The 23,469-nt window shown below is 30.8% G+C and overlaps 1 protein-coding gene across 1 annotated transcript; it reads right to left on the minus strand.

The window, feature by feature from the left end:
* Window positions 1-552: 552 nt before the first annotated feature.
* LOC111681037 (T-box protein 2) lies at window positions 553-22,116 on the minus strand. Its single transcript, XM_023442754.2, has 6 exons — window positions 21,836-22,116; window positions 21,082-21,592; window positions 16,835-16,991; window positions 7,853-8,120; window positions 7,524-7,661; window positions 553-1,941 (listed from the first exon to the last, which is right to left on the minus strand). The coding sequence occupies exons 2-6, from the start codon at window positions 21,170-21,172 to the stop codon at window positions 814-816; spliced, it is 1,782 nt and encodes a 593-aa protein (XP_023298522.2). The 5' UTR covers window positions 21,173-21,592; window positions 21,836-22,116; the 3' UTR covers window positions 553-813.
* Window positions 22,117-23,469: the final 1,353 nt, after the last annotated feature.

The raw sequence follows: 23,469 nt of genomic DNA on the forward strand, positions 1-23,469 counted from the left end.
ATTGCCATCAAAAATCGATTTTTATATGAGAGATCTAGAATTGGTTTTAGTTCTTTAAATAAAGCTCCAATTGAGAAAAGAGTGAAAATCTCAGATCACTCATATTTCCCACTAAAAATCTACTTTTATGTGAGAAATCTAAAATGGACTATAGTTCCTTAAATAACGCTTCAATCGTCAAAATAATGAAAATCTGTGATCATCATATTTTCTACCAAATATCGATTTTTATGTGAGAAATCTAAAATTGGCTCTAGTTCCTTAAATAACGCTCCAATCGACAAAATAGTGAAAATCTGTGATCACTTATATTTCCCACCAAAAATCGATTTTTATATGAGAAATCTAAAATCGGCTCTAGCTTCTTAATAAGATCGATCTAAGCGCCGAAGAGCTTTATTTTAAGATTGTCGATCCACAACAAGTGTCGTCTTTTAAAATTGTTCTATCGATCGAGTTAACAAATTCCTTAATTTTGTAACAAGTTGGTTGACAACTACATAACTCAAGTTAAGTAATAATTTAAAAAAAACTCCATAACATTTTCTCATTAATAAATTTTCACATTTTATTAAATATAATAAATTATTTATCCATTTTATTTATAACTAATGAATAATTAAACAAAATAAAAAAATAGCTTTTTAATTAAATAAATGAGTATAAAATGATTACTTAGTATTTACAACTAAACGGCTATACTAATAATAATTACATTGTACATTGGCAGAAACAATACATAGTTAGATGAGTTAAGACACTAACTAACTATCCAGACAAACTAACTAACTAATAATGATTAATAATTCTTAACTAACTGCCACCACCTAAAATGGCCGAGATGCTAAAACCTTTCTTTTTATGGTTAATGCTGTGGCCATTGCTGATGTTGCTGCTGCTGTTGTTGTTATTTTTGTTGCATGATGATGGTGACTGGGATAATGTATCATCATTTGAATTGCAAGTAGCAGCCAGTGATGTTGGTGTTGTAACCGGTGTTGTTGCAGCAGCAGCAATATCGTCTTGTATTAATGATGAATCGGATGAAGAAAGATCGGCATCGTTTGTTATGCATTCTAAGGTGGTATTTGAGTTAATGGCAATAACACGATTTGGCAATTCACCTCTACTACTAACAACACTTGCACTACTAACATCAGCCATTGATGGTGTTGTTGGTGTTGCAGTATTGCTACTTTCCAGAGACAAACGTTGTGCCAAATCGCCCATATTATGAGGTGCTGGTATAGGAGGTAATTGTGATGATGACGTTGGCAAACCGGCCGCAACTAATGCTTCATGTTGTGCAGCCACAGCATAAACATGTTGTGGATACAGAGGCTGGGGACGGGCAAAATACGAACAGGCTAAATCGACCAGTGAAGGTCGTAGCAATGATTGCATATTTTGCTGGAAATGATGCATGAAGGCAACGGATGTTGCATTACCACTAGCAGCAATTGGTTGAGACTGTTGGTGTTGTTGCAAAATGTTGCTAGCACTGTTAACATAATCCAATGATGATGACGACATGTTGCCTCTCGAACTGGTTTCATTTGTTTGGCTAAGCGCATCTAAAGAACAAGCCGAACCATTCGAACGTAAACGTTTAAGTGTTTGTGGTGATGTAGCCTCTATTACATCCACTAGTCTGGGATGTTGCCCAAATAAATGATGCTGCTGCTGCTGATGATGATGATCATTCAAGTATGCCGTCATTGGTTTATCCGAACAAATTGATGATCCCGACTCACTGATTGCGGTAGTCAGTGATTTTGTTGGAGACATAAGATCATGTTGTTGTTGTTGCTGTTGATGATGCGGCTGATCCTCAGCAGTAGGTGATGAAGACATTTTGCGTTTACAACGTGACTGACCAGTTTCACGAAACCCTTTGGCAAAAGGATTATTATCAATCTTAAGTTTCGTAATACGATCATTCTGTAATGAGAATTGAAAAAGAAAAGAGAAATAAAATAAATGAAAAACACGGTTATGAAAACAAGGTGATGATTGTAGAAATTGCAAAAAAAGGTTGTCTTAATGAAGTGGAGAAAGCAACGGTTAAATGTTTTAATTTATTTCAAAGCAGTAATTTAAAGGAGTGAATTAAACGTTCTTTATATATATAGATGTCAAGGGTTGAATTATATATTTCAAAATCTACAACTTCTTTGCCTTAAACCATCGCTAGATGTGATATATAAGTAAGTCCGTCATTCGGATTTTTAGTTAATATTAAATAAAATGTTAGATACAAATATTATTTTTGCAGTTAGAAAATGTTAAGCTTTACTCTTCATATTAAAATTATAATCTCTTTTTAACATCTGCAGAGATAATAATAAAAATATCCTTTACAAAACAAAAGACTTAAGAGAGAAACTTGTTTTGAGCGGCTTTGTAAAAAGCTTTAAAATAATAATTTCTCATACAAAAATATTTTTTAATAATTTAATCAATTCTATCCCTGATTCTAAAGGAAAATTATTTCTATAGAAAACTAGTTGATTTTTTTCAAGAAAAATTTACCGGATTTTGGCCAAAAACTTTGTAAAAATAACTTTACAATTAGTGTTTTTACAGAAAAACTTTCGACTAGTTTTTACAGTATTTTGTAGAGCACCAATCGGCAAGTTCTTTATGGGAAATATTTAGATAATTTTCTGAAGAAATTAAAAATTTTCCACACAAATCTTTTCCAAAAAATTTAATATACAAAAGTTTTTAAATAGTTTTCGTTTAAAGGGTTTCTACTAGTCAAATAGAAAATATTCGACTTTTTTTCAGAAAACATTTGAATCGAACAATTTTCGACTAGTTTTTTCTAGAAATTTTTTCGACTAGTTTCTTTTAGAAAAGTTTCCATTTAGTTTTCTATAGAAAAGTTGACTTATTTTCTAAATAACAGTTTTCTTTAGACAAGTTTTCGACTTTTTTAAAGAAAACTAGTCGACTAGTTTTCTATAGAAATGTTTTCGATAAAGTCCAGAAGAAAAGTTTCCATTTCGTTTTTTCTATAAAAGTTTTCTGGAAAAAAGTTTTCGACTAGTTTTCTAAAGAAATGTTCTGCTTAGACTAGTCTAAGCAGAACAGGTCCAGCAGAAAACATTCGACTAGTTTTTTATTGAAAATGTTTGAATAGAAAAAAATGTTCGACTAGTTTTGTTTAGAAACTTTTTCGACTAGTTCCCTCTAGAAAAGTTTCCATCTAGTTTTCTCTAGAACATTTTCGAATAGTTTTGTCTCGAAAAGTTTTTGTTTAGACAAGTTTTCGACTAGTTTCCTATAGAAAGGTTTTCGACTGGTTTTTTTTAGAAAAGTTTTCATCTAGTTTTCTTTAGAAAGATTTACGACTAATTTTCTGAAGCAAAAAAAAAAAACGTTTTCGACTTGTTTTCTAAAGTTAAGTTTGCGACTTGTTTCCAATAGAAAAGATTTCGACAAGTCTGGTAGAAACTTCCGATTAGTTTCCTAGTGAAAAGTTTTCGACTAGTTTTCTTTAAAAAAAGTTTTCAACAAGTCCAGTAGAAAACTTTTCACTAGTTTTGCTTAGACAAGTTAGTTTTAGACTAGTTTTCTATGCAATAGTTTTCGACTAGTTATCTATAGAAAAGTTTTCGAATTGCTTTCTGTTTTAATGTTATCGAATTGCTTTCTGTATTAATGTTATTGATAAGTTTTTTATAGAACCTTTTTCGACTAATTTCTCTAAGAAAAGTTTTAGACTAGTTTTTTTAAAGAACAGATTTCGACTAGTTTGGCTTAGATTCTATTAAAAACGAAAAGTTTTAGACTAGTTTTCTATATAACAGTATTCGATTTGTAATATATAGAAAAGTTTTCGAATTGCTTTCTGTATTAAAGTATTGGACTAGTTTCTATAGAAAATGTTTCCACTAATTTTTTAGGAAAAAGATTTCGAATTGTTTTTTAAGAGAATTTTTCTGCTTAAGTAATGATTTTGAGCTGTTTTCTAAGGAACATTTTTCGACTAGTTTTCTATAAAGTATTTTCGACAAGTTTCTTATAAAACTGTTTTTTTAACTATTTTTTTAGAAACTTTTCTATCTTGTTTACTACAATTTCGACTAGATAAAATAGTTCGAAAAGTTTTTGAATCTCTTTCGGTATTAAAGTTATCGGATAGTTTTCAATAGCAACTTTCTTCGACTAATTTTCCAAAGAAAAGTTTCCCAATAGTTTTTTTTAAGAACAGTTTTAGACTAGTTTTTATATAAGGAACTTTCGACAAGTTTCCTATAAATCAGTTTTTTATAGAAAAGTTTTTATCTTGTTTTCGATTCCTATATAAAATAATTCGACTAGTTTTCAGTTGAAAAGTTTTCGACAAGTTTTCTTTGGAACACTTTTTGACAAGTTTTCTATTGAAAAGTTGTTTGGTTTTTTACAAAATATTTTTTTGAAAACTTTATTCCTTTTTTTTCGACGAGTTTCTATAATATTCGTAGAGCAAGTTAACACAAAGTTTTTAAATGATTTTTCTACGCAAATCTTTCAAGTTTTTTCATATAAAAAACGAGTTCAATAGTTTAGTTTGATTTTGTAACAAGAGGTTTTCGATCAGTTGTGATTTTATTCCTTAAGACACTGCCTTAACATGACACTTCAAAATATGAACAAAAATATCAAAATTTTAAGGAACCCTACGATACTTTTCCGTTTTCAACACTGATCTTGCTAATTAGACAAAAAAAGAAACGCAACGCATGTGATCATCAGACTGGCGTCTTAAAGCACATTCATTCAAATCATATTAAACAATAATTTAGTCAGTCATTCAGACTCAGACAGACAGCAACAAAAAAAAAACGGACATAGTTCAACCAAACAAAAACCCAGCAAGAGATCAAATTATGCCACTTCATTCTCGAATTTAGTGATTCATTTTTGACATGTTTGTAAAATCACAGACTACAACTACACTACTACTTCTATGTACTACCCGTCTTCATATTCTTAACTAGGCAACATGACTAAGTCAAATTTTTAGTCTTGGGATATTTTGGCAATCATCATTACAACAATCCAATACAACTTCCTTATACAACTAGTATGCAGTACTTACTATCTCTTTAACATCATCTATCAAGTTAGTTGTTTAGTGTTTGAGTAGGAAGGAAGAAAATAGGATGTGTTGGGCGTAACAAGCTAATTTGATTGTTAGAAACAACTGCTGTGCCTTTGTTATTCCTTGTTATTTTTATAATATTTTTTTTTGTATATTTTTCTTAACTTGTCTCGGAACAAATTAAATAATTAACTAAAAATTTCAAGTGGTTTTTTGCAAAACTGAACACCCATGGTTTTGTTGGTTTGTATGGGTTTTTTTTTAGTTTTTGGACATTTTTCATTTTTCACCAACTGAAGGACTTTGACTGATTACTGCTGTCTTAAGGACTATGAATGAGTTTGATTTTCTTTTAACTACTTATTGATTGACTTCGATTAAGGGTTTTGTAGTAGAAGTTTGTTTTGTGTCTAGTAATTGGGAGTTAATTTATAAATAGGCAATTAACCACTTAAGTCAAATGATTTAGGTTTTTTTGTTGGAGTTTTTCTTAGTAAACTAATTAGGATGGACGGCAGGATGGACGGGAATAGGAATGAAATTCGCAGTTTAATCAGATATATCATGTAGAAACTGTTTTCTGCAACTGCTACTTAAAAATTGCAAAATCAAAGAATGTTTGAAGATAACCTTTTCGATATGTTTTCTATAAACCAATTTTCGACAAGTTTCTCTAAAAAGCTTGTCGAATAATTATCTTTTCAGAAATATTTCTGTACAAAAGTGAACTTTCAGTAGATTTCCTTTGACTAGTTTTCTAGAATTAACTTTTCGACGAGTTTTTTTCAGAACTCTATTTTGCAAATTTCTAAATTTTAAAATTTATTCGAGGAGTTTTTAAATTGATAATTTAATTTAAGTTTTGTGTTGTAAACTTGTTCATTGTTATTTTATTTGCAAAGTTTAAGAGACTTGTCGAGTAGTTTTCTAGACGAGTTTTCTGTTAAACTTATTTCTATATTTGTTTTGACGTGGAATATTTTTCGACGAGTTTGCTTGTGATAGAATAGAATCGATGAGCTATTGAAAGAAATACATAAATAAAATATGCTATAGAAATGTTTTCGACCTATTTTTATAGAAAAAGTTTTCGACGAGATTGCGAGTTTTGCTTAATTATTATGTAGTCGAGTTGTTTTCTGTTTAACTTATTTCAATATGAGTTTTAGGAAAAATAACTTTGTTTTGGAATATTTTTCGTCAAGTTAATAATTTTCGACGAGTTTGCTTGTTAATATAATTGAAGAGATATTGAAATAAATAAATATAATTTGATATAGAAATGCTTTCGAGCAGTTTTTATAGAAAAAGTTTTCGACAAGATTGCTACGGAAAAACTTTGGTTTATTGTTTGTAGTTAATTTTTCGACAGAATTAATTTTCTTTTATTATTTTTTATTCGACGAGTTATCTGTTTAAAAATTTTCGACCAGTTTGCTATAAAATTGTATATAACCCAATTTCAATATTTCTCACAAATATTCTGTAGAATATTTTTCGACCAGTTAATATCAATTTTTGCTATTTTTTTTATGTCACAAGTACTCTGTTCAAAATATTTCGACAAGATCTCTGTTCAAAAGATTTTGACAAGTTTAGTGTTTGACTAAAACTCGTTTTCAATAAGAGTCTGTTAGATATTCTGCAGAACATTTTTCGACGAGATTGTTATCTGCTTTTTCGACGAGTTTATGTTCTGCTTAAAAGTTTTCGACAAGTTTTCTGTAAAATTATATATAACTCAATTTCAATGCGAAATTTTGAAAGTAAAATATTTTTCACAAATATTCTGTAGAATTTTATCGACCAGTTAATAACAATTTTTGCTATTTTTTCATTCGACATGTTCTCTTCAGGACATTTCGGCAAGTATAGTGTTTGAATATATTGCAAAAATCATTTTTAATAAGATTCCGTTAGGTATTCTGCGGAACATTTTTCGACGAGTTGATGAAACAAAGTACAAAGAGATATTTGATGAATATTAAGTTTTAAAAAGTTTATTTTGTTATAAAAATGTTTAAAGTTTTCACTAGAATGTTTTGTTTTATATAGTTTTTGTTAAAAACCATTCGACAAGTTTTCTATTTAAAGATTTTCCTATTGACAGTTTTCCAATGAGTTTTCTAAACAAAAGTGTTTGTAGCATTTTCTTAAGAAAAGTGTTTGAAAGAAATACTTTCAAGGATTTCTCTAGAGTAAGTTTTTCGACGAGTTTTCTAAACCATAATTTTCGACGAGTTTGCTTGATTTATTATTAATACTCGACTAGTTTTAAAGAATATTTTGTACAAAACATTTTAAGAATTTTCCATTGAAATGTTTTCGACGAGTTGCAGCAGAAAGTGAATGAAAATGAACCTTAAATGTTTCTTTTTATTCCTTTTAAAATTTCATTTTTATATATAAAACAGAATTTGAAAAATCTTACCTGATAAGCTGTAACCGCAACAAATTCAGTTTCGGGAAAAACAAAGGCTTGCTGTGGGGCCCAAGGTATTTGAGCCAAATCCGATGTACGTATCACATGTATGCGTGGCTGATATTTATGCATACTGGCCAAAACAATCTATAAAGATAAAGGACGGAATTAGTGAAAATGTAAAGACCGCAACATTATAAGAGATAGGGGGTAGAAGTAATTTTATGGGAATTCATTTAAATCTCTTTTCAAATCTAACAACTTCTGTATAAGAGATCGGGGGTATAAGTAATTTTTTGGGAATTCATTTAAATCTCTTTTCAAATCTAACAACTTACATGTCCATTATTATCCAAAGTATTGTTGGTCAGTTTAACTTTATTAAATAAAATCGGTTGAGCCTGCCAGTGAGCACCCGTTGCTGGGCTATCAGGATGTAAACACATGCGTTGCGGTGATTGAGGTTCAGCGCCACCAGCTGGTACCCATTGAGAGCCAGAAAACTTATAACGACAATCGCCAATTGGTACCATTTCCAATAATATACAATAGTTACTTTCATCTTCAAGGCCAGACAATGACAGTCGCATGGATGGAAACATACGTCTATAAGAAAACCGAAAATAAATGAAAATAATAACAAATTAAATAACAATGTAATTAACAATTAAATGCTAGAAAAATAGAAACATTTGTTGTTATTATTGTTATTATTGTTGAAATAACAAAAACAAAATGATAACCATGTTATTTGTTTTATCCACAATTAAATAAATAGACAAATGTTTAAAGGAAAAGAACGTTTATATATTATTTGATCCCTTGGAAAACAAAGATCTTTTTTTAAACAATCAAGTATGTAACTATTATCAAGATATTAAGTGAAATGAGTATGAGGTTTACTCAATGATAGATCATGCTATCATAGGGATCTTAAGGGACAAAGAGGGGGCGTAACAAATATTTAATTGTGCGTTTTTTTCTGTTCATTTAAAACTGCCAGACAGCAAAAAAACATTTCATTCTGTATGTAGGCGATCGTTTTTAGTAGTGTGTAATTAATGTTTTGGTTTACTTTTCAACGAAAGAAAACCAACAAATTCAAAAGGAAATTAAACATATTTAAACATTTAGGCGCACTGTGTAAAATCTAACAAGAAAATACGAAAAAATTGTAACATTCCAGACCTTGATCGAAATGCACACACACAGAAAAAGGACCTAAATAAATAATCTTAAATAAAAAAAGAATGAAATGGCATCATAAATGAAATTAAAACAAAATATTTAAGAAAACAAACAAATGTTTTAGTTTCGGTTTTCAATTTTTATTTGTGTCCATTTAGTATGTTTTTTATTTAGATTTAGTTATTTTGGTTCTTATTGTTTTTGGTATTTTCAAAAAAAAAATCTTTTTGAGGTTTGCAATGCTAACAAGGATTCATTGGTCGAACAGCAGGTGGTCACGAGCCTTGGCGCCAATTTAAATTATATATTTATAAATATGTATGTTTTTGTTGAGTATTTGTTTGTGGGTTTTAGAGAATTTGTTTTCTTATTTCTCCCCAGAGGTTTTACGCTTGAGGACTCATAAATGATTAATTAATTGAATTGTTAAGTGGTTCGATTCTTTTCTTGTTTTTGATTTTTTTGTTAATTTATGAAAGAAACCTAATTTTGTGTATTTTTTTATAAATATCGAGCAGGTTTACGCTATTAGACATAGGAGAAATTGTGTTAGAAAGTTAGAACATAACTTGAACAGAACTAGGACAGAACTAGAACAGAACTAGAACAGAACTAGAACAGAACTAGAACAGAACTAGAACAGAACTAGAACTGAACTAGAACAAAACTTGAACAGAACTAGGACAGAACTAGGACAGAACTAGAACAGAACTAGAACAGAACTAGAACAGAACTAGAACAGAACTAGAACAGAACTAGAACAGAACTAGAACAGAACTAGAACAGAACTAGAACAGAACTAGAACAGAACTAGAACAGAACTAGAACAGAACTAGAACAGAACTAGAACAGAACTAGAACAGAACTAGAACAGAACTAGAACAGAACTAGAACAGAACTAGAACAGAACTAGAATAGAACTAGGGCAGAACTAGAACAGAACTAGAACAGAACTAGAATAGAACTAGGGCAGAACTAGAACAGAACCGGAACTAAACTAGAACTGAACTAGGACAGAACTAGACCAGAACTAAAACAGAACTAGAACAAAACTAGAACATAAATAAAACACAACTAAAACAAATGAACTAGAACTGAACTAGAACTGAACTAGAACTGAACTAGAACTGAACTAGAACTGAACTAGAACTGAACTAGAACTGAACTAGAACTGAACTAGAACTGAACTAGAACAGAACTAGAACAGAACTAGAACAGAACTAGAACAGAACTAGAACAGAACTAGAACAGAACTAGAACAGAACTAGAACAGAACTAGAACAGAACTAGAACAGAACTAGAACAGAACTAGAACAGAACTAGAACAGAACTAGAACAGAACTAGAACAGAACTAGAACAGAACTAGAACAGAACTAGAACAGAACTAGAACAGAACTAGAACAGAACTAGAACAGAACTAGAACAGAACTAGAACAGAACTAGAACAGAACTAGAACAGAACTAGAACAGAACTAGAACAGAACTAGAACAGAACTAGAACAGAACTAGAACAGAACTAGAACAGAACTAGAACAGAACTAGAACAGAACTAGAACAGAACTAGAACAGAACTAGAACAGAACTAGAACAGAACTAGAACAGAACTAGAACAGAACTAGAACAGAACTAGAACAGAACTAGAACAGAACTAGAACAGAACTAGAACAGAACTAGAACAGAACTAGAACAGAACTAGAACAGAACTAGAACAGAACTAGAACAGAACTAGAACAGAACTAGAACAGAACTAGAACAGAACTAGAACAGAACTAGAACAGAACTAGAACAGAACTAGAACAGAACTAGAACAGAACTAGAACAGAACTAGAACAGAACTAGAACAGAACTAGAGCAGAACTAGAACAGAACTAGAACAGAACTAGAACAGAACTAGAACAGAACTAGAACAGAACTAGAACAGAACTAGAACTGAACTAGAACAGAACTAGAACAGAACTAGAACAGAACTAGAACAGAACTAGAACAGAACTAGAACAGAACTAGAACAGAACTAGAACAGAACTAGAACAGAACTAGAACAGAACTAGAACAGAACTAGAACAGAACTAGAACAGAACTAGAACAGAACTAGAACAGAACTAGAACAGAACTAGAACAGAACTAGAACAGAACTAGAACAGAACTAGAACAGAACTAGAACAGAACTAGAACAGAACTAGAACAGAACTAGAACAGAACTAGAACAGAACTAGAACAGAACTAGAACAGAACTAGAACAGAACTAGAACAGAACTAGAACAGAACTAGAACAGAACTAGAACAGAACTAGAACAGAACTAGAACAGAACTAGAATAGAACTAGGGCAGAACTAGAACAGAACTAGAACAGAACTAGAATAGAACTAGGGCAGAACTAGAACAGAACCGGAACTAAACTAGAACTGAACTAGGACAGAACTAGACCAGAACTAAAACAGAACTAGAACAAAACTAGAACATAAATAAAACACAACTAAAACAAATGAACTAGAACTGAACTAGAACTGAACTAGAACTGAACTAGAACTGAACTAGAACTGAACTAGAACTGAACTAGAACTGAACTAGAACTGAACTAGAAATGAACTAGAACTGAACTAGAACTGAACTAGAACTGAACTAAAACTGAACTAGAACTGAACTAGAACTGAACTAGAACTGAACTAGAACTGAACTAGAACTGAACTAGAACTGAACTAGAACTGAACTAGAACTGAACTAGAACTGAACTAGAACTGAACTGGAACTGAACTAGAACTGGAACTGTACTAGAACTGGAACTGAACTAGAACTGAACTGGAACTGAACTAGAACTGAACTGGAACTGAACTAGAACTGAACTAGAACTGAACTAGAACTGAACTAGAACTGAACTAGAACTGAACTAGAACTGAACTAGAACTGAACTATAACTGAACTAGAACTGAACTAGAACTGAACTAGAACTGAACTAGAACTGAACTAGAACAGAACTAGAACTGAACTAGAACTGAACTAGAACTAAACTAGAACTGATATGAAACTGAACTAAACTGAACCAAACTAGAACTAGTTAGTTGTTGTTGAAAATTCACATCATATATTATAACTTTAAAATATTACTTACATTTAATCAATTAATAAACCTGTAGTTTTGAAATTACATATTTATATTTATTTTTTTACGATCGGCCCATCGGTAGTAATTACAATAAAAATCAATGTGAATCGTTCCCTAACTGGTTTTGATTTGCTATGAAATTTGAATTTATTACTCAAAAATATGTTTAATTAAAATTAATCTTTAAATTAACTAACCACATTTTATGAGTGCATAATACTCAACAAGCATGTTTATATCTAACACATGGATTAAAAAAACATAAATAATCCCGGTTAATTTCTTAATAAGTAATAAAATAAAATCATATAAAACTTGAACTTTAAACAAAAAAAAATTGATTTAAATCTATAAAAATTAACAAACTGTTTATTATTTGAATTTTATGTGTGTGAGTTTTTATTTTATTTTTAAAATTTAATTTATTTATTTGACTTTTTCGTGGTTTTTATAACAAAATTATAGTGTTATAAATGTTAATATTAACATTTATAAAAAGACAAGTTTTAACTCACTGTACTAGCTGATCAGTTTAGACTAAATTAATAAGTAGACCATGTGTAGGTATTTTTGACTATTTTTTTAATTCTTATTTTTTTCTTGAATCTTTTTGTTTCACTTTCTTGTCAATAATAACAAATTTGTTTAATTAAAAATTCAAATTAAAAGACCCATTTAAATCGCTAAAAAAGACACTTGTATAATACTACTGCTTACAAATAAAAAAACCGAAAATCTAACAACAAAAAGTGTTATAAATTAAAAAGGCACCAAAAAACGAAAACGATACTCTCTCAGCTACATACATACATATATAAATGATGGGGTTAAAAGAAGATTTATTTCAAAGATCACAACTATAAGAAGATACCATCGAAGCCCTGAACTAGAACTGAACTAGAACTGAACTAGAACTGAACTAGAACTGAACTAGAACTGAACTAGAACTGAACTAGAACTGAACTGGAACTGAACTAGAACTGGAACTGTACTAGAACTGGAACTGAACTAGAACTGAACTGGAACTGAACTAGAACTGAACTGGAACTGAACTAGAACTGAACTAGAACTGAACTAGAACTGAACTAGAACTGAACTAGAACTGAACTAGAACTGAACTAGAACTGAACTATAACTGAACTAGAACTGAACTAGAACTGAACTAGAACTGAACTAGAACTGAACTAGAACAGAACTAGAACTGAACTAGAACTGAACTAGAACTAAACTAGAACTGATATGAAACTGAACTAAACTGAACCAAACTAGAACTAGTTAGTTGTTGTTGAAAATTCACATCATATATTATAACTTTAAAATATTACTTACATTTAATCAATTAATAAACCTGTAGTTTTGAAATTACATATTTATATTTATTTTTTTACGATCGGCCCATCGGTAGTAATTACAATAAAAATCAATGTGAATCGTTCCCTAACTGGTTTTGATTTGCTATGAAATTTGAATTTATTACTCAAAAATATGTTTAATTAAAATTAATCTTTAAATTAACTAACCACATTTTATGAGTGCATAATACTCAACAAGCATGTTTATATCTAACACATGGATTAAAAAAACATAAATAATCCCGGTTAATTTCTTAATAAGTAATAAAATAAAATCATATAAAACTTGAACTTTAAACAAAAAAAAATTGATTTAAATCTATAAAAATTAACAAACTGTTTATTATTTGAATTTTATGTGTGTGAGTTTTTATTTTATTTTTAAAATTTAATTTATTTATTTGACTTTTTCGTGGTTTTTATAACAAAATTATAGTGTTATAAATGTTAATATTAACATTTATAAAAAGACAAGTTTTAACTCACTGTACTAGCTGATCAGTTTAGACTAAATTAATAAGTAGACCATGTGTAGGTATTTTTGACTATTTTTTTAATTCTTATTTTTTTCTTGAATCTTTTTGTTTCACTTTCTTGTCAATAATAACAAATTTGTTTAATTAAAAATTCAAATTAAAAGACCCATTTAAATCGCTAAAAAAGACACTTGTATAATACTACTGCTTACAAATAAAAAAACCGAAAATCTAACAACAAAAAGTGTTATAAATTAAAAAGGCACCAAAAAACGAAAACGATACTCTCTCAGCTACATACATACATATATAAATGATGGGGTTAAAAGAAGATTTATTTCAAAGATCACAACTATAAGAAGATACCATCGAAGCCACCGAAACGTATAACACACACAGGGACAGACGGACACATGGACTTACGATCAGAATTAGTAATTTAAGAGTCCAAATCAGTCTCTAACTGAAGAACCAAAGTGGAGATCATGAATAATGTATGATCATAAACAACCAAGAAGATCAACAAACAAACAAACATACAACACAAATCTCAGCTCCCAAACTAAAGAAGTCATGAGACGTTTTCAACTTTTTCTTTATTTTGATTTTAAAAGTTTTTTGTTTGTGTGAGAAAGTATTTTGAAAATGAAAAATTACAATAAACCTTTTGAAAGATAATTTAAGTTTTAAATCTAAAATCAGATAGAATTATAGCACACAACAACAATAATAATAAAGCTACCTTTTTTTAAAAGTTTTTCTTAATTTGTTTTGTTGCCTTTGTTCTGTAAATTATGGAGCAGAGACATAAACGTAAAAATCTTCGAAGAAACAATGTTGTTTATTTGGTTGTGATCGAGTTAACTTAATTTTTATCTTCTGAGAAAGATCTTGAAAAAATTTGTTAAAGCTGTTTTTTTTCGTTAAAATTTTTTGTTTTAAAGTGTGAAATTGCTCGTATTTAACGTAACGAGATGACATGCTGGGTGTATTGTCAACGATCACCGATCATCATCAGCTTTTGAGCAATAATCTCTTTATATATTTTGTTGTGTTTTTATGGTTTTGAAAGTGTTGCCATTATGTTGAGTTAATTGATTTTAGTGACTAATTTCTGATATGAGTTCTGAGGTTTTGTAGCGAATTTTTAACTCTTAATTAAAGATCGTTTTAGGTCAGTTTCAGATCTGTTCCAGTTCAGTTCTAGTTCAGTTCTAGTTCAGTTCTAGTTCAGTTCTAGTTCAGTTCTAGTTCAGTTCTAGTTCAGTTCTAGTTCAGTTCTAGTTCAGTTCTAGTTCAGTTCTAGTTCAGTTCTAGTTCAGTTCTAGTTCAGTTCAGTTCTAGTTCAGTTCTAGGTCAGTTTTAGTTCAGTTCTAATTCAGTTCTAGGACAGTTCTAGTTCAGTTCTAGTTCAGTTCCAGTACGGTTGATTTTGGTAAAAATCGATTTTAAAATTTCGAAATTCTCAAAAACTTAGCAATACTTTTCCTTCAAAAAACAATAATTTAAAACTGGCGCCAAAGCCGTCTTCATATACGACGGAAATACATTCACAGTTCATCAACAAAAATTGTCATAAAACAATGTTAAAGATGGCAACATAAAAAAGGTGAAATCATTTTGATGTGCCAAAGAGTGAGTGGTGCTAGGTATGGATAATACATAGTAGGCATCTGTAAAAGCCTGATAACATAACACGTAATTTATAGGTGTTACATAGTTTACGTAACGTGCCTTCCATTTTCCACCAAACACAGTGCAAAGATGTATGACAACATCCTTGAGAGAAACAAGAAGATTTATGAGCGATAGTTTAGCAACTGGACAAATGGAAAACGAAAGATTTCAAAACAAATTTACCGCTTCACATAAAAGATACCAAACACATAAAAAAGAACGAAATGACAAAGTGAAGGATGTTTTATACAAGTGCAACTGGCTTGCAGTACTACAACTGTGAGTGAGTGTCTGGTACAACAACTTGTAACATAAAAAAAAATCAGTCAGTCACGTCACCATAGAGTATCCTACTGAGTTCTCAAGTCATAAATAACAAAGACGCCACATTACATGCACACAAATACGACAAGTATTTTCTTTAAAACGAAGACTTTTACACGATCACAAATGATAATGATGATCATGGTAGAGAAGCTGTTGCTGCTGCTGTTGTTGATATTAATGAAGATCATGCACCGCCAGCAATAGAGCAGTTTTATCATCAATTTAAAATCTTTTCGGTTTAAGTTTTTTTTATAATGTTTTGTGAACATAAATATAAAATTTGAGATCTTGTTAGTGAAGTGAAGAGAGAAAAAGAGAGTAACAGGTGAAATGCAAATTAGAAAAGATATTAAAGCATTAAAAATTTATCTTACTATAAGAGATATGAGAGCAAGATCTCTTACTATTTGATACTGCTTAACTACCTGTTTGCTAGTTAATGTGGTTGTTGGTGGTTCCTTCCTGTTTGCAACAACTTTTCATCATGTCAAAATTTTCATAAAGATTCTCCTTCAAAAAAGAAACAAATTCCTATTTGTAAATAGTTTTAAGGAATTGTTGCTATAATACAAATTCCTATCTGATATTTGTGTGTGAAAAATCTTGTCGCGACGTTGTTAATATTTGTGTTGATCATTTTGGCAGGCGCCATTGCCTAATGACCATTTCACTTAAAACGCAATTGCATTCAATTACAAACAAATTTTCGTAAAGAAGAAGAAGTAAAAAAAACCTAATGTCCGCCACGCCGTTAAAATCGTCACTTTAGTAAATGTTCATATTGTTGCTTTTTTGTATGGATGTGTTAATGCAATCATAAAATCTTTCTTTTCTATCTCCCTGCTAATTCATTTTCTTAAATTTTTCTTGTTGTTTTTCGCCTAAGAACAACACACAGCTAAAGTAGACAATCGGCCAGCCAGTCAACCAACAGCGAACGATCTATTGACGAGGCGCGATATTTTTCAAGTTTTTAATAATAATAAAACCTGTGTGTGTGTGCGTAGTGTTGGCAAACAAAAGGATACTGGCGCCTCGTTAACAAGGCTTATTTAGGATAATTGATTTCAAAATAACAATTACACAAGATAAACAATAAGAAGTTGCATATTTCATACCTGTGTTGTCTGAGTAAAGTAACGCTTAAAGCGTTTCTAAGAGATTTTCGAAAAAAGACGATAAGAAAAAAAAATACATACCTTCCACTTTTTGTTATAATCATTTCCGTTCCAATTTGATGGAATTGTTTCCATAGATCATCATTTTGCAGAGTTACTTCAACACCAGGTAGTGTTACTCTTGGTGGCATTATCACATGTCTAGGCATGGACATGGGCAGCATAGAGGGAAATGGATCTGTAGGGGAATAAAGTTTTGAGAAGGTTTAAAGTATGGTAGGTAAACAGTGGATATTCTTAAACAAAAAATGCCTTCTCAATCCAAACTCTACCAGGCATGATTTTGTCTTATCATAATCATGACTGTGTGATCACGAAAGAAGATCCATCAAGTAAAGCTAGAACGATGTATTTGTAATTTTCCGATTCCCTTGGTCTCTAGTAAGAAGTTTCATTGATTTTATCAAACAAAAACTAAAAAAAATCGCAAACAATATGGATCAACTCTTATTAAAATGGTCCACCAAGGACGATCAGAGTAAACTATCAATTCTAACCAAATCAATAAAGATCCTTGCCATATCGACGACTAATCCTATGAATGAGGAATTGCAACTAATCGCCCGGTTTAGTTACTGGGATTTACGTTCGTTGCGAAAGTTATTGCGAGATATGTATGTATGTCTCCAAAACTCTGGACCCTTAAGAAATTCAAGTCCTCATCAGTTCATTAAGAGATTTCAAGTATTCACTTAGATATCGTTTAGATACCAATCCTGGATGAAACAATAACCCTGTTCAAATTCCAGATCTGGATTATATTGTAATGAACCTTCGTCTCACGATATCTCACTATAGTGAATGCAGTTTATAGTTATAGTCTCAACTTGGGTAACTGCTGAGTTATGGGATTTTAATGGATGCTTGCCGTTTAGCCAAAACTATGTTCGGTTTCGGTCGGAAAAATATGGAATTTCGGAAACTAAAAACGATATGAACTAATTCATACGCTTGGAAAGAAATCCAGTAAAGCTTAATCAGTGATCAAAATGGGAAAACTTAATCAATGATCAAAAAGGACACTTGATCAATGATCGAAACAAACACTTGATCAATGATCGAAAAGGACACGATCATTTTATCGCCAGAATTTAGAAATTGAATTAGATGAAATGCCGGCAACTAATTAATTAGTTCCGTCTTCAATTTTTTGTGATCCAATTTCCCATCGATCAACAAAGTTCGTCAAACTTGTTAGAGCTGTTTTAAAACTCGAAAACGATTTTATTGCGAAACTGTTGATTTGTATATTCATTAGTTATATTCGAAAGCTAAATCCTATTAACTGATTCACAAATATGGAAAGAGATCAAGGGCTGCTTGTTTAAAGGTTTTTTTACTTTAGATAGAGATAAAAAGGTTTTAGACTGTGGTAATTGAAGATATGATCACTTAATTGATAATATAATTAATGAATATAAGAAAAACATGTTCACAACTTATTCGTTTCATCATTAAATATCTGTTCCAGTTGATATTAGTTACACTCTATCAAAAGTGGCCCAACAAATTTCTGTTGTAATCAAACAGGGAAACTATGGACGAAATAAATCGAAATAACAAACATTATAATTTTATCAGATGAATTTTGAAATTGATTGCAATTATAAAAACAACTTCGGTTTTTAGGGCTATTCATGTTTCAGAGGATCAAAGATCATGTCATTAAACTTCTCTTGCAATTGAACCAAGTTACACACTCTCTAAAGTGGTCGAACTTACTAAAGTTTTAGTCAAAGGAGGAAATTATGGACAAAGTAAGTCGAAATAGCGAACATGATCATTTTATCAAATGATTTTTAAAATCGAATGCAAGGACAACTAATTCGTTCCACTTTGAGGTCGTTTGATGTTAAACTTGATCATTTTATCAGATGACTTACTACAGCGATTTAGTGAAATCGGAAAATGAACGAATCGTTGTTAAAGCTGACTTGACTATGTGTAAAACTAATACATTTCTTTACTAATTTTCACCATAAATCCGATACCGATATTCCTTATATTTGGAAACTAGATTCAACGAAGTACTTCTTGATCAAAGGATGTTTTACTACATATTGTGAAGGAAAGGTGCAGTCTTCTTCCCTCTTTGAGCGATCCAAATTCGAATCGTCAGTCGATGGCAAAACTAACTATAGTTTTAGCTAATTGGAAATATACGAACAAATGTTTGTAAACAGTTTCTCCAGAACCTTTGCATTGAGTGCGATACAATTTCCAGTCAACTTAAGGTCATAAAAGTGACTACAGATTTGGCGAAAACTGTAAAACTGTGTTTCGGAATAGCTAAGTACAGATTTTGACTCGTAAGAGTATCGGTTGATTATGTTGACAACTAATACGATACCTTTATAATGTTTGCCTAAGAATAATCGAAGTTTTTAACGACTGAAGATCGTTACAGATGTAGTAACACCGATTAAAATTTGATCGTTAAACTAGGTTCAACTGCCGTAAAACCGCAATCTTTGAAATGAAACGCAGGCGAACATGGTTATTGAGGACATGATCATACCTTGTTCGCAATATTCAACAGTTTCTTTAGATCCTTTGCTTTGAGAGCGATACAATTTCCAGTCAAGATTGGAATACGCGTATTGGGTGATTATGTTGAAAACTAACACGATAACTTTTTAATGTTTGCCTAAGAATGATCGAAGTTGTTAACGACTGAAGATCGTAGAAGATGTAATAAAATCGATTAAGATTTGTTCGTTAAACTAGGTCCAACTGCCGCTAATCTTTGGGATGAAATGGTTAGTGAGAACATGATCACATAATGTTCATATTCATAATGATCGTTAAACTAAGTACAGATTTTGCGAAACTCGTAAAAGTATCGGATGATTATGTTGACAACTAATACAATACCTTTATAATATTTGCCTAAGATTGATCGAAGTTTTTAACGACTGAAGATCGTTACAGATGTGGTAACATCGATTAAAATTTGATCGTTAAACTAGGTTCAACTGCCGTAAAACAGAAATCTTAGAAATGAAACGCAGGCGAATATGGTTATTGAGGACATGTTCACATCTTGTTCCCAATAATCAAAAGTTTCTCGAGAACCTTTGCTTTGAGAGCGATACAATTTCAGGTCAACTAAATATCGTCAAAATAACTACAGATTTAGCGAAACCTGTAAAACTGTGTATTAGATTAGGCGTATTTGGTGATTATTTAAAATGTGATAGTTAAACTGGGTTTAACTACCGTAAAACCGGAATCTTTGGAATGAAATGCCGGTGAACATGCTTTTCGAGGACATGATCACAACTTGTTTGCAATATTAATGAGTTTCTCGAGAACCTTCTCTTTGAGAGCGATTTAATTTCCAGTTGACTAATGATCGTCAAACTAACTACAGATTTAGCGAAGCCCGTGAAACTGTGTATTGGAATAGGTGTATCGACTGATTATGTTGACAACTAATACGATACCTTTGTAATGTTTGTCTAAGAGAGATCGAAGTTTATAACGATTGAAGATCGTTGAATATGTAATAAAATCGATTAAAATTTGATCGTTAAACTAAGTTCAACTACCGTAAAACTGGAATCTTTAAAATTAAATGCAGGCGAACATGGTTATTAAGGACATGATCACATTTGATAGCGATACAATTTCCAGTCGACTAATGATCGTCAAACTAACTACAAATTTGGCGAAAACCGTGAAACTGTGTATTGGAATAGGTGCATCGGATGATTATGTTGACAACTTTTTAAGAGCTTTCAAAGTTGTTAACGACTGGAGATCGTTGAAGATATAGTAAAACCGATTAAAATTTGAAATCGGAAAATTTGAAAACCAACTAAGTCGTTAGATCGGATCAAGAACGATTCAATAATTGTTCAATAACAACTGTCGTAAGAGATAAAGTGAAACTTTGGATTATTTCGACTTATCAAACGTTAGAATTTTGGAAATATGAAACAAATATAACTTCTTAATACTTAGTTACACAGAGGGAAAAAGAAATGTATTCGCCTGGTAACAAACATGCGTTGTCACCAACAATTCGTTGTCAATAATGAGCTTAACACGTTTTTTAACATTTAGAGAACAGATGTGTATAAACCTAAGAATATCGTACGTATGCATGTAAGTATTATATACTTTGATAACGGATGTTATTGAAAAATTATGAACACTTTGGTGTAAATTTAATACCAGACATTTATATTTATGTTTTCCCTCGGTGTATAGATTTATTTCAGTAGACATTTACTTTAAATATTTGAAATATTAAATTTACTCACCCGGTATCCTTTGCATGATCTGTTGACGATAGATTTCATGTGCAATATGCTGTTGCATACGCAAATCTACCAATTCATTCATGGTAATCATTTTGTTTAAAGCTAAGAAAACTTAACAGGTGGCCGGTTATTTTTTGTGGTTTATATTCAGCAATTTAATTAATTATTGAGTAAAGACGGCAATAATACACACGTAAACAAGTTCAGCATTGCCAATTATGCGAACGCGTTTAGTAAAAGAGAACCCAGCAAAATGTTGCTATAAAATAACAACTATTTACTTTAATTTGTCTTCTAACAACAAAATTTTTTTAGCACATACGTAGGCGTCGGAAGTGTTAAATGTATCACTCACTTTTTCATTCATAACAAATACAACCAACGCACTCCACTTTTATTCACTTGATCAAATTTAACAATAACAATTTTTATTTTATTTTTTTTTTGTTGTCTAAAACATGAATATGGATTTTTTTTGGCTTAATTTTTGTTTTATTATTTATGACTTTTCCTTTATTTAAGATAGAAAAAAAAAAATAAATAATTTATGCAAATTATTTTTAAAAATATAAAATTTGCATATTTTTCATTAATTTTATATTTATTTTGTATATGTATTTTCTTTTGTTGTAGTTTATTTAAACTAATTTTTTTCTCAATTTAAGCTTTTTTTAACTTTGTTATTTTTTTTTCTAACATAATGAGTGGGTGTTAATTAAATTAGATCAATGATAATTGCTAAAGTTAATACAACATTTACGTAGCAGTAGTAGAAGCTAGTGGATTAACGAAAACTATAATATAAACTAATTCACCGACGGCTTTAACTTTTTATTTTTTGTTAAATTAAAAACGTTTTATGGTGCTGGCTTAACAAAGTTTGTATTTCAACTGAATAGATATTTTTTATGGTTGTGACAAAAATTTATTCGTTTATATGAATGATCATCATTATTATCATCATCATCAGCAGTAGTAGCAGTAGTAGTAGTACGATGATGACGATGACGACGACGACGATCATCATCTGCTATGTAGGGAATCCAAAAGTGAAAACAATAACAACAATAATTGAACAGAAAACAAAATAAACGATCGATTTTTAGGTTGGTTGTTTGGTTTGACTGGTTGACTGTTGGTTGTTTTCTGGTTGTTATTGTTGCATCGCAAAGATCAGTTTGTTTATTTGTGTATACGATCATGTTTTCCATGTACGTGTATGTAGGTCTACCTGCTGGCCTACAACTCTTATAAGATCGTTTCTGAATTGTGTGTTGTTGTTTTTCTGTTACCAAATCCAGCTGTTTTTTTCGGAAGAATTGTAGATCTATGAATTCTTATCATGCATAGCGAGTTTTTAAAGATTGTTTTGGCGTTTTTGATTGGTTGAAATTTTTCTTTATAACCAAATAATGGGAGAGAGAGAGTTTTTTGTTGTATTATCTTTTTTCAATACTCTTGAGTTTAGCTCTGAAATGGGTGATGAGTACTTTGGAGAATCTTAGTTTCTAATTGAGTACTTTTTTCTCAAGAAAAATATATGAAAGTACCCAGATTTTTACACATTTAGAGGTAAATTTAAAGTATTTATATAAAGAGGGATTGATCTTGTTGTAATGATCGTCAAGCTTTATATAAGAACCAATTCTCATATAAATTGGAGGATAGATTTATGTTCCAATACAACTTATTTAGTTCGAAGCCTATACGTTGAAGTTGGAGAAGATCAGCAAACATTGAAGATCGCCAAAATTGAAAGAAGACTGAGACAAAGTGAGAAGCAGTCAAATGATTTATAACCTTATGCAAAACATACTCCCTAGTGTATCAAGGAAGAAGTAAACGTGATGAATCGATAGATCATTTTAAAGATGTAGAGATCACTGATCAGAAATGGATGGTAGAATTGGGCAAAGATCACAGATATAATAAACAAATAAACCAAAAAGTTTGTAAACGTATGCAAAGCATGGGTCCCTTTCTACTGTCTCCAGGAAGAATATGGAGAAATATATACTTTAAGCGAACAGATCGAGCGATGGATCAATGAAAACTAAACGAGAATTGAATTCATGTGGATTAAGTGTTTGGTAGGGAATGCGAAAAGTATAGAAGCACAAATATAGGTATTTTGATGTTTTTTAAGGTTTGGCAGATCAACAAATAGACATGATCAGTGATCACCTAGATCGAAAGACGTACAGTGAAGGCATATGAATGAGCTTCATCGTTCTTTAGTGTTTCAGAGTAGAAGTTGGGAAACATCAAATCATGATCGAATGAATGATCTTGACGAAGAGACCAATCGTTTGGTCAATATAACCTCAACATAAATGAAAATTAATGTAGATCTCTAACAAGGAAGCAAGAAGATCGAATGAATGATCT

This window comes from Lucilia cuprina, chromosome 5 (genome assembly GCF_022045245.1).
Source record: "Lucilia cuprina isolate Lc7/37 chromosome 5, ASM2204524v1, whole genome shotgun sequence".
Classification (NCBI taxonomy): domain Eukaryota; kingdom Metazoa; phylum Arthropoda; class Insecta; order Diptera; family Calliphoridae; genus Lucilia; species Lucilia cuprina.

Coding starts and splice junctions, on each gene's coding strand:
- LOC111681037 (XM_023442754.2), bottom strand. CDS start 21,172: ATGATTACCATGAATGAATTGGTAGATTTGCGTATGCAACAGCATATT. Junction 7,662..7,852: donor CTTTGGATAATAATGGACAT/GTAAGTTGTTAG, acceptor TTATCTTTATAG/ATTGTTTTGGCCAGTATGCA. Junction 1,942..7,523: donor TTGCGGTTACAGCTTATCAG/GTAAGATTTTTC, acceptor TTCTCATTACAG/AATGATCGTATTACGAAACT.